The sequence below is a fragment of the Panthera leo genome, chromosome F2, assembly GCF_018350215.1.
Source record: "Panthera leo isolate Ple1 chromosome F2, P.leo_Ple1_pat1.1, whole genome shotgun sequence".
Lineage (NCBI taxonomy): Eukaryota > Metazoa > Chordata > Mammalia > Carnivora > Felidae > Panthera > Panthera leo.
In genome coordinates, this window is record NC_056695.1 from 46,174,098 (window position 1) to 46,191,427 (window position 17,330).

Consider the following 17,330-nt stretch of genomic DNA (forward strand, 5'->3'; position numbering starts at 1 on the left):
AGCATAATTATTAATAAGAAAAAGAAATAGCATTAGTTTACTACTATGCCTATATGTGGCAGGGCTAAAATAATAAGATTGGTGTGTTTGAAATAATAAAGTAAAATCCTACAATGTAAATATCTAGCAGGTATTTTCTTCTGCCTTATATCATAGTTGTTAACATATCTGCATTCCCTTAGTACCTACCTCATCACGTTGTACAGTGTTTAATAAGTGTTGACTTCACTCTTGCTTTCTGCGTAAAGCCATTGAGGCCCCATTTCTCCTGCCTGCTTAGGAACTCTGTGTATATCTCCTTGAGCCTCATCTTGCAGACACCCTGAGATTCCTGAGTCATGATGTTCCAGTGGCTTCTCTTAGACCCTCACCCTCTTCATTGACTAGAAAGAAGATGCAGGGAACATCTGCTGAGGCTTTAAGATTATTTATTTATTGAAATGCTTATTTATTTTGAGAGAGAGGGAGAAAGAGCGTGCGCACGTGTGCCAGCAGGGGAGGGGCAGAGAGAGAGGGAGAAAGAGAATCCCAAGCAGACTTGGGGTGAGATTGTGACCTGAGCCAAAATCAAGAGTCGGAAGCCTAACTGGCTGAGCCACCCAGGTGCCCCAGGGCTTTATGATTATTTAGCAGTCCTTGGAAGATCGTGGGGCTCTCTGGTTTTCTAGAGTTTGCCATTAGAGCCTCACACAAAGCATTTGGTCAGTAAAGGGTAGCTGTTTGTTAACAGAGTGAATATACTAACTGTACCGTAGATATGGGATAGCTAATTATAAGCACAAGTATAATCAGCTCTTTCTGTTCATTTTTATGTGATGATTAGAATAGATACCGAAGGTTTAAAAACACTGGGGGAGGAAAAGCTTAAGGAAAGTTTTTCAGCAAGTTATATAAGCCCTAAAACAGAGTAATACTCTGTTTATGTTTTAGGGCTTATATATGCTAGGTTTATGGAGAGTGTCATTAGCCCCATTGTATGACATCTTTTGAAACATGACTCATTAGAAATACTCTGTGATTGGGATGCCTGGGTGGCTCAGTCGGCTGAGCGTCTGACTCTCGGTTTTGGCTCAGGTCGTGATCTCAGGTTTCAGCAGTTCAGGCCCCGTGTTGGGCTCTGTGCTGACGGTGCAGAGCCTGCTTGGGATTCTCTCTCTTCTTCCTTTTTCTCTGCCCCTTCCCTGCTCATTCTGTCTCTCTCTAAATAAATAAATAAACTTAAAAAAAATTTTTTTTTAATATTCTGTGATTACTACTTCATGCCATTGTGCAGGGGACAAATAAGATTATTGTTAATATTCCAAGTTTATATTATAAGTTTAGTGTGTTAAGATTTTTAGATTATAAAATTTAAAGATATTTTAAATTTTAATTTATGGATTTTTATATCAGGTGACTCCATTGGGTAATTTACACAGATTTAAAACTTTAGATATTCATACTTTATGTGTGTTAAAAAACTTTGATTGCAAGTAACAGAAAATCTATTGACAGGTTGTAAGGAATGGTTTTGGCTCACGGAACTGAAAGGGCTCAGGCAGGCCCTAAAATCAGGCACAGCTCATCAGGGCTCAAGTTCTGATGGAAAATAATAGAACTGCAGCAGTTTTAGGCTTCATGTGTGCACTTAAGAATGTCTAAAGGCTCCGAGAGACGCCATTGCTTTGGGTGACATTAATTTAACAATGAGAAAATATGTTACACCTAAAACCCTAGCTTTTTTATCCTGTTCCTTTCTTGGCCCAGAATCTAATGGTAGTTACTCTAATGGGTCATGTGTCCATTCCTGAGCCAGTCCCTATGATGAAGGAATGCCATGCCTGGATTGGCTTAGGCCTGAGTTCTTGATCAGTGGAGTCAGCTTCCCCTGAACACCTGGGGTTAATAGGAGAGGGGTGATAGCTGAATGAATATCAAGGCACTCTTAGGAAGGGGAAATGGATCCTAAACAGAGAGTCAGCCATGATCACTGCATGATAACAGGTAATGGTAATAGTTGGGACTCTCTCTTTGAAGATAACAGAAAACCCAACCCTTTATGGCTTAAGCAATAAAGGTTGTTTACTGGCTCGTACCATGGAAAAGTCCGCAAGTAATGTAGCTGCAGGGATGGTTGGATTCAGGATTCGGGGATTCTTATTTAGCTCTCTATCTTGACCTCTCTGTTGCTCTTTTTAGCCCATTTTTAGACACACAGACTCTCCCCTTGTATCATCGGATGGCAGAATAGCTCCTCCTTTCCTCCTCATTTTCCACTGGAAAGAGCCAAGAATTTTCAGAAGCTGCCACAGAAATCTTAAGTGTATCTTATTGGCTCTCATAGGCCCATCCCTGACCAAGTAGATTATTGTGGCTAAAGAAATATGATGTGCTGGGGCGCCTGGGTGGCGCAGTCGGTTAAGCGTCCGACTTCAGCCAGGTCGCGATCTCGCGGTCCGTGAGTTCGAGCCCCGCGTCAGGCTCTGGGCTGATGGCTCGGAGCCTGGAGCCTGTTTCCGGTTCTGTGTCTCCCTCTCTCTCTGCCCCTCCCCCGTTCATGCTATGTCTCTCTCTGTCCCAAAAATAAATAAAAAACCTTGAAAAAAAAAAAAAAAAAGAAATATGATGTGCTGATTAGTAAAAAAATAAAGATTACTCCAAATGGTAGGGCTAGGGTACGGTTTGCTTTACCTAAACTACAGGACAGAGGGTGGAGGAGGTGTGATTTTCCAAGGAAATGCGGGGCCAGATGTCTGCCTCAGGCATGAACAGGTTTGTTTGTTCATTTTTCATGAAATAGTTTTCCCACCAAACACTGTAGATGTTTGTATCTTCAGCAGAGGACATACCAATATGGATAAAATAATATAATTACTTATATTTTATTTTCTAATTTGAAAAAATATTGTAATAATTGTGTAATTTTTACTTACAGCCAATTTGTCTTTTTAATTTGTATACCAAGTTTTGTTCCACTTAGACTTCAGCTCTGCATGGTATGTGTGGTCAGGTTAATTTGCAATAGAATATCTACTTACAGATGTACTGAAGATTTTGTAGAGGTGCTTATATGAATCCTTCCTCTTTTTTTTTTTTTTTCCCCTTGGGGGGTGTCCCATAGATGAAAAAATGTTTAAAACCCTTAAAGAAGAAGGAAATCAATGTGTAAAGGACAAAAACTATAAAGATGCCCTTAGTAAATACATTGAATGCTTAAAGATTAACAACAAGGAATGTGCCATTTATACAAACAGGCAAGTTCTTTGTAACTTTATGTATTTCTTACGTTCATTTTTTTTTGTTAAAACATACAAATTAATTGCCGAATTTTTTCCCCATCATTTTGACAATTTATATAGCATATTGTCCTGGGTGAGTATTCTTTAAAGAGATGGAGCCATAGAAGTTCCAGAGAGATGGAAAGCATGAGGCGGGCTGGGCGTCTGGTTGGTCTGCTACACAGGTTCCGCAGGCCGTCCTCACCGCCCTGACGTTGCTGCACTGTCCCGTCTTGGCCGTTTGGACCCACTGTGGCTTAGTCAGGTCTGCGCATCATCCTCCGTGTAGGAGCAGGAGTCACCTCCCTTTCAAACTAGTTCTTAAGTGTCCTTTTTCTCTTGAAGTCCTAAGAGAGGGGACCAGCATCCTTCAGTGCATAGCAAGAATAGGCAGATTGTTCTGGAAAGCTGTTTAGAGGCCATCTATACCACATAATGGTAAAAGATCGCTCTAGAAATCTGGTGATTGGAGTAAGTAGAGTCTGGGGTGATGAGGAAGAAGGCTTAGTTCCTAAAGAGCAGGGACTCCCAGCACAAGATTTCCTAGCTATTTTAGATGAATTCTTTTTAATTTAATTTCTCACTGCTTTGTTTTTGTACATGTTTTCCTCTATTGGCAACCATTTTGCCAAAAATTTTGTCATTAACTCCAACAGGTAGTTTTCTACTCTTCTTCTGTTCAGTCTCTGCGGTTCTGGGCATTAATGGCCACTCAGTTTTCCCTGGAAACCGCCTCTCCTCTTGGCATCAGTGCAGACACTCACTTGCCTGGCTCTTTTCTTCCTCTATGGGCCTTTCTTTCCCAGCCGTTCTCTGGGTTCTGTAGGTGTAGGTCCCTTTTTCACTCTGCATGCTCTCTGAGCCATTGCATCCTCCCTTCAGTTCCGTTACCTTTCAGTTGTGTCCCCCCCAAATCTCTGTGTGGGCTCCAGACCTAACCACTCCGCTCCTCTCTGCCTTCCTGACCGATGTCTCCCTCTCCTAGTGTGTCTGCAAGCTCGGATGTCCTACTTCTAAATTCCTCTTGGGGGAGCCTTTCTCTCTGCCCTCCCCTTCACCCATGTCCCATCACCACTGTCTCCTCTGAGATGTCTGCTACCCCCTCCACAGCACAGACTTGTTCCCTCTCGTCTCATTCTCTGAATTGCAGCACGACTAATCTTCCTAAAACATGGTGAACATGTTAGCCCCTATTTGAGAACCCATTGGTGGACTTGCTGGAAGCTCAGGATAAAGCTCAGGCTCCTTGCTCTTCCCCATCTGGCCTGACCGCCCTTCTACCTCATCCCTGCACCCAGCCAGCCATATGGCACTTAGTTCATCAAGAGTACCTTGCTCTCTGTCTTTCACTGTGAGACTCTGCCGTTGCTGGGCCCTTGGCCACCCTCTCCCCTCCTGCATCTTAACTCTCAGCCCAGTGCCTTCACACTGGATAATTCTCACCTCCTACTCTGGGTTTCAACTTAAATGTAACTTCTTCTGGGAAGTCTTCCCTGATTACTCTTGCTTTTGCCTCAGCCCCACCAGATCTGGTAAGATTCTCAGCTGTGTGTTCCCAGAGCATCCTGTTCAGATTTTATTATGTTTGCTTATTTTAATTGTCTCTTCCACTTAGACTATAGCCTTCTTGAGGGGCCTGAGCTGTACTTGTTTGCAGTTGTATCCCCAGTACCATAATTATGTATATTGCAAGAAAATGCCATAATTAGAGTAAAATGTTAGGTTTCAATGAGACAGCTAACAGACTTACTGAGCTATGTTCTGATTGTTATTAACTATCTAAATTTATAGTGTTGTCTCTGCATTTCATAATACGTAATTGCTTTCATAATTACATTCTGCCAGAGCTCTGTGTTACTTGAAGCTGTGCCAATTTGAAGAGGCAAAGCAGGATTGTGATCGGGCACTTGAGATAGATAACAGGAATGTAAAAGCGTGCTACAGACGAGCTCTGGCTCATAAAGGACTCAAGGTGAGGAAATCTTCATTTTAATAAGTAAATTTCAGCTCTGAAAACAATATGTGGTTTTTATGAACATGAATCTTGGGAGTGAGATTATCCTGGGATTTAATCCTGGTTCTATGCTAACCAATCCTGAAAGCTTAGAATAGGCCTCAGATTTCCCCTACCTTTAACGTGGAGCTAGATATTTTCTAAGATTCCTTCCAGCTCAAAAATTATTATTTTATTTCCGGATTTTCCGAGGACTCTTGTTAGTTAATGATAGATCCATTTTATGGAACAGGAAGGTTTGTTACTGAATCACTGAAGGCAACCACTGGATTCCTCCACCAAAGGATTGAGGTGTCTGTGGGGTGGGAGGAAGGCATCAGAACGGAAGCTTGGTTCACCAAGTGAAAGTTGGTAGAGACATCAGAGATTGGTGATTTGGGCCTTAAACTGGCTCCTTTAGAGTGGCATTCTTCTCTAAGAAAACCACACCATTATTTGCAAAGAAAGTATTGTATAATTACACTTTTCTTGAGGCTGATTCTTCTGCATGGAAAACTTGAATGAATGTACATATTTGTAGAAAGTAATGTCACAAAGAAAAGTCAGAACATACTGGGCTATGGCATTTCTTGAGATTGTTATTTCTTAAAAATCAACTTGATTAGGGTATAATACAATGAAATTCACACATTGTAAGCTTTCACATCTTTTAATTTTTTTCTCTTTAGAGGTTTTTTTAAATTGAGATACAACTGACAACTAACAGTGTATTAGTTTCAGGTATACAGCCTAATGATTTGATTTGCACAATGATCACCAGTAAGTCTAGTTAGCAGCCCATCAGCACACATAGTTGAAATTTTTTTTCTTGTGATGAGAACTTTTAAGATCTATGCTTGTAGCAACTTTCAAATATGCAATACAATATTATTAATTGTATCACCATGCTGTGCATTATATCCAATGAGTTCTTTCTTAACTGGAAGTTTGTGCCTTTTGACCCATTTCACCTACTCCCCAGCCCTTGTCTTGCCTCTGACAACCACCAGTTTGTTCTTTGTGTCTGTAAATTCAGTTCTGTTTTTGGTCTTGTTTTCTAAATTTCACGTACAAGTGCAGTCATAAGGTAATTGCCTTTCTCTGTCTTACCTCACTTTTAGCATATGCCCTCAGGAGCCATCCATGTTGTTGCAAATGGTAGGATTTCCTTCTTTTGTGTGACTGTAAATAGACCACATTTTTTCTATCTGTTCATTCATCGATGGACACTTAGGTTGTTTCCATGTCCTGGCTGTTGTAAATATTGCTGCCGTTAACACAGGAGTGCAGAGGTCTTGCAGATTTCATGTTTTCATTTCCTTCAGATAAATACCTAGAGGTGGAATTGCTGGGTCATATGGTAGTCTTATTTTAGTTTTTTGAGGAGCCTCCATACTGTTTCCTATAATGGCTATATCAGTTTCCATTCCCACTCACAGCGCACGAGGGTTCCCTTTTCTCCACATCCTCACCAGCACTTGTTATCTCTTATCTTTTGGATGATTGCCGTTCTGACAAGAGTGATACCTCATTGTGCGTTTGATTTCTGTCTCCCTGCTGGTTAGTGATGTGGAGCATTTTTTCATATACCTGTTGGCCATCTGTATGTCTTCTTTGGAAAAATGTCTGTTTAGTTCCTCTGCTCATTTTTTAATCAGATTATTTTTTCGATATTGAGGTCTGTGAATTGTTTGTGTACTTTGGATAACTGCTTATCAGATACAGGATTTGCAGATATTTTCTCCCACTTGGTAGTTTTCATTTTGTTGATGGTTTCCTTCACCGTGCAGAAGCTTGATGTAGTCCACCTGTTTATTGTTGCTTTTGTCACCTTTGCTTTTGGCATCAAATCCAAAACCCAAGACCAGCATCAAGGAGCTTACCACCTATGTTTTCTTCTAGAAGTTTATGGTTTCAAGTCTTATGTTCAAGTTTGGTCCATCTTTTTTTGGTTGATATTTGTATGTAGTGTAAAGACAGTGGTCCAGTTTTCTCAACAGCATTTATTGAAGACTGTCCTTTCCCCAGTGAGAATTCTTGGCCCCATTGTCATAAATTAGTTGACCATTTATGAATGGCTTTTTATTTCTGATCTCTCTGTTCTGTCTTATTCATCTCTGTGTCTGTTTTTATGCCAATACCATACTATTTTAATTACTGTAGTTTTGTAATGTAGTTTTATTTTTTTTATTTTTAAAATTTATTTTTGAGAGAGACAGAGACAGAGCATGAGCAGGGGAGGGGCAGAGAGAGAGGGAGACACAGAATCCAAACCATGCTCCAGGCTCTGAACTGTCACCACAGAGCCCGATGTGGAGCTCAAACTCGTGAACTGCGAGATCGTGACCTGAGCCAAAGTTGGACGCTTAACCAACTGAGCCACGCAGGCACCTCTGTAATGTTTAAAATCAGGAAGTGTGATGCTTCCAGCTTTTTGTTCCTTTTCAAGATTGCTTTGGCTATTCGGGGTGTTATGTGGTTCATATAGTAAGTTTTAGGATTGTTTATTCTATTTCTGTGGAAAATGCCATTGGAATTTTGAATAGGGATTGCATTGAATCTATAGATTGCTTTGGGTAGGGTAAACATTTTAAAGGTATTATTTTTTCCCACCCATGAGCATAGAAAGTCTTGCCATTTATTTCTGTCTTCTTCAGTTTGTTTCATCAGTGTGTTATAGCTTTCAATGTGCAAAGCTTTCACCTTCTTGGTTAAATTTATTCCTAGGTATTTTATTCTTTTTGATGCAATTATAAGTAGAATTGTTTTCTTAATTTGGTCATTGACTTTTGAATAATGTAAATTCTCGTGTAGCCATCACTCCAGTCAAGGTAAATATTATTTGCATCTCTCTAGGAAATTCCCTATGCCCATTTTTCTTTATTTCCCTTATTCTGCCCCCACTCCCAGGCAGCCATCCATCTGGTTTCTATCACTGTAGATTAGTTTTGCTTCTTTTTGACAGTAACATAAACATAGTCCTATAGAATTTACTGTTTGACTTTTTTTTTTTTTTTTTTTGCTCAGCATAGCATCTGAGAGTTAATCTGTACTATGTGAATATTAGGAATTGTTTTTTAAATTTTTAAAATGTTTATTTATTTTTGAGAGAGAGAGAGAGACAGCGTGAGTGGGGGAGGAGCAGAGAGAGAGGGAGACACAGAATCTGACGCAGGGTCTAGACTCCGAGCCACCAGCGCAGAGCCGATGTGGGGATCGAACTCATGAACCTCGAGATAATGACCTGAGCCAAAGTCCGATACTCAAACAACTGAGCCACCCAGGCGCCCCAGGAATTGTTCCTTTTTTATTGCTAATTTTTATTACTGATTATACCACAACTTTTTTTTTTAACATATTCACCAGTTAATTACATTCAGCTGTTTCTAGTTTGGGGCTATTAATATAGCTGCTATGATTTTTCCCCGCCCACATGTTATGAACTTGTTCATGAATTGGTACAGCAAGAGACCAGCTGTGAGTAGGAGTGGGGATGGAGAGAGATGGTCAGATCATGAAAGGCCCGAGGGTCATGCTGTGGTGACTAGGCTTGATCCTGAAGGTGGTGGGAACCCCTAAAGGCTACGTGGTCAAGGAGGGCACAATGGGTCAGATTTGCCAGCAGTGTGGAAGGTGGATCACTGGGGACCCAGCACGGAGTAGGGAGATTGGTTAGAAGCTACCAGGTCAGCTGCCTGAAGGAAGGTAATGGCAGAGGGAAGAGAGAAGGCATATTAGTTTGCTGGGGCTGCCATAACAAAGTACCCACATCACGGGTTAAACAACAGAACTTTATTTTGTTAGAGTTCTTACGGTTCTTAATCTTGAGATTAAGGCGTCAGCAGGGATGGCTCCTTCTGAGGGCTGTGAAGGAAGGATGTGTTCTAGCCCCTCTCCTGGGCTTGCGGTTGGCTGTCTTTTCCCTGTATCTTCACGTTGTCTTCTGTCTGTATATGTCTGTCTTCCAGTTTCCTCTTTTTTTAAGGACACCAGTCATATTGGATAGGACCCACCCTAATGATCTCACGTTAACTTGATTACTTCTTTAAAGAACCTATCCCCAGGGGTGCCTGGGTGGCTCAGTCGGTTGAGCGTACAACTCTCGATTTCGATTTCGGCTCAGGTCATGGTTCCCGGGGTCATGGGATTGAGCCCTACGTCAGGCTCTGCACTGACAGCGTGGGGCCTGCTTAGGATTCTCTCTCTCCCCCCTCTGCCCCTCCCCCGCTTACACTCTCTTGCTCGCTCTCTAAAAAATGAAGAAGAACCTGTCTTCAAATTACATTCTGAAATATACATTCTAAAGTGCTATGGGTTAAGACTTCAGCATAGGAATTTTTAGGAGGGGAACACAATTAGCCCGTAACAGAGAGATTAACTGACTGTTGTTTGAAGGTAAAGTCGACAGGACCTACTGAGCAGATGGACAGAGGAAGGAACAAAGGTGGTACCTCCAGGGTTACTGGCTTGGGTAGCTGAGTGGTGCAGTGCAATAATGGAGGGTATTCAGGAGGAGGGAGAGGCTTGAGTGGGGAGGGGGATAGTTAGGTTTGACGTTACTGAGTTTGAGGTAATTCTTTTAGTTCCTGCCCATCACTGATGGGGAAATACTAAAAATATATTCTGTAAAACCTGGGTTTTGTTGGGAGAGGGCGGTCATGTTTTTCTACAGTGCAGCATAGGAGCTGTGCTCGTTGTGCCTTGAGGAGTCAGGACTTTGTGCATCGCACATGCACTGAGGTTGCCGCTCGGAGGCTGTGCTGTGACCTCCAGACCATTGGAGCCACGCAGCTGCCTGCCCTCCCTGTCGCCCCTCCCAGTTTGTTATAAAGGATGCAGATGAACAGCTGGGTAGAGGTGCGTCGGCCCAGGTCCAGAAGGGTCCTGAGCACGGGAACTCCCGTCTCCATGGAGCTGGGGTCCGCCACCTTCCCTGCAGGTTTGTGCCACGGTGTGCACGTGACCTGACCCCCCCCCCCTCCCCCCACTCCTGCTTTTTTTGTTAGCAACACGCTCATTTATAAACCTCACGTATAGATTCCTTAGATGGTATGTGGCACCATGAATTAAGAGAGGCTTCTCCAAAACTCCCTCAGCTTTTTCTGAGCTCGATGAATTCAGGTACGTGAGGGTAGGTGTGTGTGATGACTCAGGAGTGTATGCGTGTCCAGACTCAGAGCAGTTTTACTCCATGCTGGTTGCCTGACTCTTGGAACTTGTCTTCCTGACACAATGTGAGAGGTGTACCTAACGAAAGACTTCTTATACTCCTTTGGAATGCATTCTAGAAATTGTACTCTGCAGAAAGATGATCCCAAATTTGAGTAATCCAACCCACTAGATTTATGAGGCCGGCAGTTTGTTTTTCTGGTTTGATTTCTTGCAGTTTTGTTTATACGTCCTGTAGTTTGAGTTATGTGCCAAGCGAATTTAGTTTCAGTATCTTCAAAAGCGACAACTGCTTACAAAACGCACCAGAAGTCATGCCTGGATCCACTTCCTCGGCGTGTCTGGGAGGGGCTGGCGCGGAGGCTCACGAGGAGCAGGTGCCCTGCCTGTAGTTAGTAGCACGCGCACACACACGCCAGTTTTAAAAATCACGGGGCTTTCACTTAGAATTCCTTTTTCCCCAAGTTTTTGTTTAAATTTCAGTTCACATACAACGCAATACAAGTTTCAGGTGTAGAATTTAGTGATACAGCGCTTAGTGTAACACCTGGCGCTCATCACAGTAAGCGCCTAGATCCTTGATCCCCAACACCTAGTTCACCTGTACCCCCATCCACCTCCCCACTGGTGACCATCAGTTTGTTCTCCAGAGTTAAGAGTCTTCCTTGGTTTGCCTCCTCCCCCACCCCCGTGTTCATTTGTTCCAATTCCACATGTGAATGAAATCATATGGTATTTGTCTTAGAATTTATTTCTTTAATCGAGTGCCGCTTACGTACGTGCTAGACTGTGGGAGCGGAGTGGTAAATAAGACATCGTGCTTGCATTAAGGAATTTGCAGCCAATTAATTGGGTATGCTAGAAGGCCAAAAATATCAAAAAGTAACATAACTCTTATTACAGTTTAAGTGCATCTATTAATATATATATTATCACAAACACATGTGATTATACTTTTTTTTTTTAAGGCCTAATGGTATAATTAGCAACTTTGAACGTCTTCCTTTTTGCCAGAGCCATACTTTTCTCTTCGTGTATGCTCTGCTCTTCCCTCCCGCATGGCTGTTTGTGTTCAGGTCCCCCGTGGCTGTTTGTCTTCAGGTCCTATGTTCTCTGACAACTGTGTCAAAAGACGACTCCTTTGGGGCGCCTGGGTGGCTCCGTCGGTTGAAGGTCCGACTTCGGCTCAGGTCATGATCTCACGGTCCGTGAGTTCGAGCCCCGTGTCAGGCTCTGTGCTGACAGCTCAGAGCCTGGAGCCTGTTTCAGATTCTGTGTCTCCCTCTCTCTCTGCCCCTCCCCTGTTCATGCTCTGTCTCTCTCTGTCTCAAAAATAAATAAATGTTAAAAAAAAAAATTAAAAAAAAAAAGACTCCTTCCTCCTCGTTAGTTTCATCGGGAACCTTGGTTTTCTTACTTGCATTAGTGATAGTCCATACTTACTCATTTGTTTACTTTTTTATATTGTTTCCCTTCATAAGACAGAAACTTCCATAAGGGCCAGGGCCAGGCTGCGTGACCATTTTTGGGATCTGGCCCGCGGTCCCTTGTCTTCCAGTGTCTCCACTTTTCTGGCTCTTTTTCTCTTTACATTTGCTCGCCTCTGTTCGAAGTGTATTTCCTATTTTCTTAGGTCTTATCGAAGTGTATTTCCTATTTTCTTAGGTCTTCTTCAACCAGACAGATTGCTCTTTATGCATAGATTTTTCTTGAATGGGTTGAAAAACCATACATATTGCCTCCGTGACTGGTGGACTTTCATTTCCAAGGCTGTAGCTCACAAATCTGTTTTCAGGCATCTCGCTAGGATTCCACAACTGTATTCCCATTCACTTTCTGGTCATTGCTGCCTCGATCATCCCAAGAATTATATCTCTGTGCCTCAGTTCCCTTACCTTTTCAATGGGGACAGAAGTTAGTATGTACAGGGCTGCTGTGAGAGTAAACTAATACTTCCAAAATGTTGAGAATGGTCAGAGTTAGCAGGAACTACCTCAGCTTGCCCTGCTGCCCCACTTGCTTGCCTTTCAGTATGGTTCCTAGCATGAGCACTTAGGAAGGAAATGCGGTGTCATTTGGGTTTTCTGTAGCTGGTTCCAGCTGTACTGTTTTGACACAGTGGTATGTGGTTTGTTCCTAATAGTTTATAATGTACTATCGTTTGTAGACAATTTACCTTTTTTAATGAATTTGAGCAGATTTAAGTTTATCTGTTTAAACAAATCACTTTTGCTGCAGTGTCCTGCTGGACAGAGGGAGAAGGGATGTGGCATCACAGCTAGTCCCCCAGGAATGTCATGTAACCACAAGCTTAGCTTCCCGTGCCCCAGCCTCCAGAGCAGGCTGTTATTGGTAGGTCATGAATACTTAGGGACGTTCTACATCATTGCAATTCTTTGCCTCGTCACAGAATTAACTTTGGCTTAATCAGAACATTGGTGTAGTCTGTAGTTCTAGAATATGGCCTGTCACATCAGACTGACTTTGTGGCCTCTGTCTCAGCTACCACATTCTGCTATGCGTTTAGATGCCTTTTCTTTGCCCTCAACCTCTCCCAGCGTATTGTCTGACTCGATGGAAGAATAAATGTTGACACTAGCCTATTTGAACAGTATACAGCTTTGGAGGGTTTTATGGTACAGGATACGATGTGACAACTGACATTTGTATCACCCTTTATAAAAGTTTAAACCGCTCATATCACTACTTCATTTATGCTTGGTACAGCTTTGTGAAAACTCGAGTAGGAAAGCTTTTGTTATCCTTAAAGATGAGAAAACTGAAACTCAAGAGGTTAAATAAGTAGGATCTTGTTCCTTTTTTTTTTTTTTAAGTTTGTTCACTTTGGTGGGGGCGGGAAAGACAGAGGCAGAGAGACTGAATCCCAAACAGGCTCCACACTGTCAGCACAGAACCTGACTTGGGCTCAGACTCATGAACCGTGAGATCGTGACCTGAGCCGAAATCAAGATTCGGACGCTTAACCGACAGCCACCCAGGCGCCCCCGTTCCAGTTTCTTGTTTAGTTAGGTACTACTAACATGAGGCTGTTCGTTCATTTCGCAGACAGCAAACGCCTCCTGTACATCCGGGACTGATGGTTGTGATACACAAGTGAACTGGAGTCTAAGAACTCCAGATTCTGTGCTTGCTTTTATGGGTTTTAATACTTCAGTCCGAGACTACTTTGTGGGCCTGACATTGTAATCAGGACACTACAGGGAGCCCACCGCACACATTCTGTGCCACTCCGCCCCTCAGTCTCACTTCTGTTTGGGTTAATCTGTGCCTCTTCTTTTGTCATAAAAATTATTTTCTCTGCCTTTCTACTTTCAGGATTATCAGAAAAGTTTAAACGATCTCAATAAAGTTCTTCTGCTGGATTCGAGTATTATTGAGGCAAAGATGGAACTGGAAGAGGTAACCAGACTCCTTAAGGATAATGCATCATTCAACAAAGAAAAAGAGAGAAGGAAAATTGAAATTCAAGAGGTATTTGTATTTGATTAACTTTGAAAGTACTCTTTGGGGGATTTCGTAGATGCTAAAATCCTATTTCTCTGAGTTCTACAAAAAAAATTTTTTATTTTCTTTTTACTTGGATGTCCAATAAAGACATTTTAACCGGTTATAAAGACAAAACTTTCCTTTGCTATAATTAGCCACTGTAGATCCCAGCTTGTGTCCATCGAGGGTACTGGGAGTCTGAATTCCTGAGGTTTCTCCTTTCTCTCCCCCAGCCACCCCCATCTGGCCTATAGTTTGCATTGTTTCTGCTCCAGATTGCTCTGGAAGCCTATTTGCTTCAGGGTACACCTGGAGAATCCTGACAGGACTCATTCAGTGTCCGTGGCCCTGCCAGCCATACCCCATAGGGATTTTTTTATTGATTGAGACCTTTTTAGCACTCTGAAACAAGACTGGCCTAATCGGAGATTTTGGAGTATCCCAGAATCAAACTCTGTGTCTTGCGCTCTAGCTTTTTCGTTTGGCGTCAGTGAAGAATGTCAGCTCATGAATTCCTGTGTCCTTATGGATGCTAATATCATATCCCATTTATCATACATTTCCGCTAAGAGTAAGAGGCGAATATGTGAGAGAAACTAGAAGTATTTTCCAAGGAGGGAAGAAAAAATATTTTAAGTTCATGTCTCTGTTAAATGTGAGGAAATATTTGTCACGAAAAAGAGGTAAAGTTGTTATAGGTCTTCTTTCATAGAAAACTAAATAAACCTCATGATATTTTCAGTGTCAAAAATTTTTTCAACTTAAAAACATACTTTCATGAATGGATACTTAACACTTCCTAAAAAGAGTAGGTTTTCCTATTCATTATAAAGTATACACTTTTTTCACTTAGAATTTGACTAAAATAGAGTCTACCAGTGTTTTTCAGTTCTTTCCCATTTTAATAAATAGAGCTTAGAATTTGTGCAGTGGCTGTTGTGTCACAGTATAATTTTTTTTTCCTCATGAAGGTGAACGAAGGCCATGAAGAAGAGCCTGAAAGGACCTCTGAGGAGGTGTCCAGTGACCGTTTTGCCACCAGGAAGGAGGACACAACCAATGGGCCACCAGCATACCGTGAAACACTCCCGATCGCCAGGCCTACCAATGCCTATGAATTTGGTCAGGTCATAAATGCCATCAGCACGAGGAACGATAAAGAGGCCTGTGCACACCTTTTAGCCGTCACTGAACCGAAAGATTTGCCGGTGTTGTTGAGTAACAAACTTGAAGGGGATACATTCCTCCTCCTCATTCAGTCTCTGAAAAATAATCTTATTGGGAAAGATCCTTCTTTGGTGTATCAGCATCTTTTATATCTAAGTAAAGCAGAAAGGTTCAAGGTAAGTGGCAAAACATAGATACTGATTTTTGTTTTAGGGTGTCTGTAACTTTCAAATGTTCATTTTTAAATGAAGCTAATACAGTTTTTCTCCTTCTTCCAGATGATGTTGACACTAATTAGCAAGGGCCAAAAGGAGCAAATTGAACAGCTCTTTGATGACCTCTCAGACACACCAAACAAACATTATACTTTAGAAGATGTACAGGCCCTAAGAAGGAAGTATGAGCTTTAAATGAAGGCTACTGTTAGATTTCTTCCATGCATGTATGAGTTCCAGTAGTGCTAATGGGATGGTATTGTAATAGCGTTGCATGGATAAAACCTGGTTTCGAAAAGATCCTTTGGTTTGGACTGTAAAATATTTTATGTATTTTTATATAGAGAACATGTATATTCTACGATATGCTTTTATTAGTTGTAAATATTTTCCTACGTACCAGAGCTAACATCTTTATATTTAATAATAAGTATATTTGGAACTTGTTCAAGTACATTTTAATTTATATTCTAAATTTTCTTTTAATAACTCGTTAAAAATTTGAGTTCCATTCCTTTGGGCCATAAAGGATTCCTCTTAAGTTTGATAGAAGTGTATTTCTTTAAAAGTGAAAATCATTAACAGTGATTATTATATCACCTTTATTTCCTGCTATGATATATATATAAATACTATTTTATACTACTTCTGGATTACAATCTGCTAAGGTGACATGTAACAAATCTTACAATATGAAATGATTAAATTATTAACTTAGAGCTATAAGAGAACTTTTCTCACGTGGAAACATTGCCTAATAAAGAACAAAAATTGGCAAAAATTTCTACTTACTACTTTTTACTAGATTTTAAAATGCGGTTTCCCAAACAACTGTATAAAAGCAGACTAAGCCTGCATTGTCCCCTCCACATTTTCCCCAACGTTTAGATGTTGTCTTCACCCTTTTTTCCCGCCCCCCCCTCCCCAATTTATTCCCTCAACGGAAAAGTGAAGTCTTATTAAAATCTCCTTTGTTAACTGGGTCAAAGTAAAGGTATTTCTTACAATAAAACATTCAGGTCTCTATCAATGTACTGTCATTTATTGCTATAGTTTTTATCAAGTTCTTTTTCTGGAGCATTCTTTCTTGAGAAGTGAATATCACAGGTGAGTATCACTTTCATTATTTCCATATTCTTTAGTCTTTTGGAATTAATAGAATTTTAAAAAATCATTGGGGGTAAATGGTATCTTTCAAACTGACATTTTTCTTTTTAACTCTTTGTTCATTAATGAAAAGCTGATTCTCCTTTTTTAATGTTAGTAAACTTTACAGTAGAGACATAAAAAGGAAACTCTTTTGTTGACAGTTACGTACCCAGCACCTAGCTGCACGGGGCTGTCCGGCAGTGGTCACCTCTCCTTCAGAGGAGGTGGAAAGCTGTGAGTGCCCAGCGGTGCCAGTTGTGTGGGTCATGGCTGGAGAAACCCGTTTCTGTCCAGTGACAGCCAGGGTACTGAAGTGGGAACTTCATGAGTGAGGGGAGGGAAGACAAGGTGAAGGAACTGTAGATAGGAATATCAAAGAGCATTAAAAGAATGCAGTTCCTCAAGACTTCAGCAGGAAGTCTGCCCATATTGCCTCTGGGAGTATCCCACTCAAAGACCTCCCCACCAGATTGCCCCACTGGGTCCACAGGCCTCCCCAAAGCCCTGAGTTAAATTCACGCCACCTCTCACTATGTGCTGGATCCCTGCACATGCTCCTGAGCGGGGCAGTGAGAGCAGGCCCAGTGATCAGAGTTTTCTCAGAAAAATGGACCAAGAGTCTGGGCAAGGGAGAAATCACACGCTAGAGCTGTGGAGCTATAGCACCACCTTCTGGAAAACAAAAGGTTCCAGCAGCTAGACTTGAGTTACAAGAAAAGATGGAAAAGTTTAAGAATTCTGCCACTAGAGGGAGCAAGAAGAGTGGAGCAGGTTCACCCATTCTAAGGCTGAGGACACCTCTGACGTAGTGACACCAGTGATAGTACCTCATCTGACGGCAACCAGTGAAGACTCGGGAGGCGTCTGTTACTT

At 41.7% G+C, this 17,330-nt stretch overlaps 1 protein-coding gene across 3 annotated transcripts in view; it reads left to right on the forward strand.

Moving 5' to 3' along the window:
• SPAG1 (sperm associated antigen 1) overlaps nt 1–15,608 on the forward strand; it is a 65,338-nt gene extending 49,730 nt beyond the window's left edge. For all 3 annotated transcript variants that reach the window (XM_042923163.1, XM_042923162.1, XM_042923164.1), the window contains 5 exons: nt 3,101–3,233; nt 5,103–5,229; nt 13,756–13,911; nt 14,898–15,269; nt 15,372–15,608. In XM_042923163.1, the coding sequence (XP_042779097.1) occupies nt 3,101–3,233; nt 5,103–5,229; nt 13,756–13,911; nt 14,898–15,269; nt 15,372–15,503 (920 nt within the window). In that variant the 3' untranslated portion in view covers nt 15,504–15,608. The remainder of the gene's footprint in view (nt 1–3,100; nt 3,234–5,102; nt 5,230–13,755; nt 13,912–14,897; nt 15,270–15,371) is intronic.
• The last annotated feature ends 1,722 nt before the right edge of the window (nt 15,609–17,330 follow it).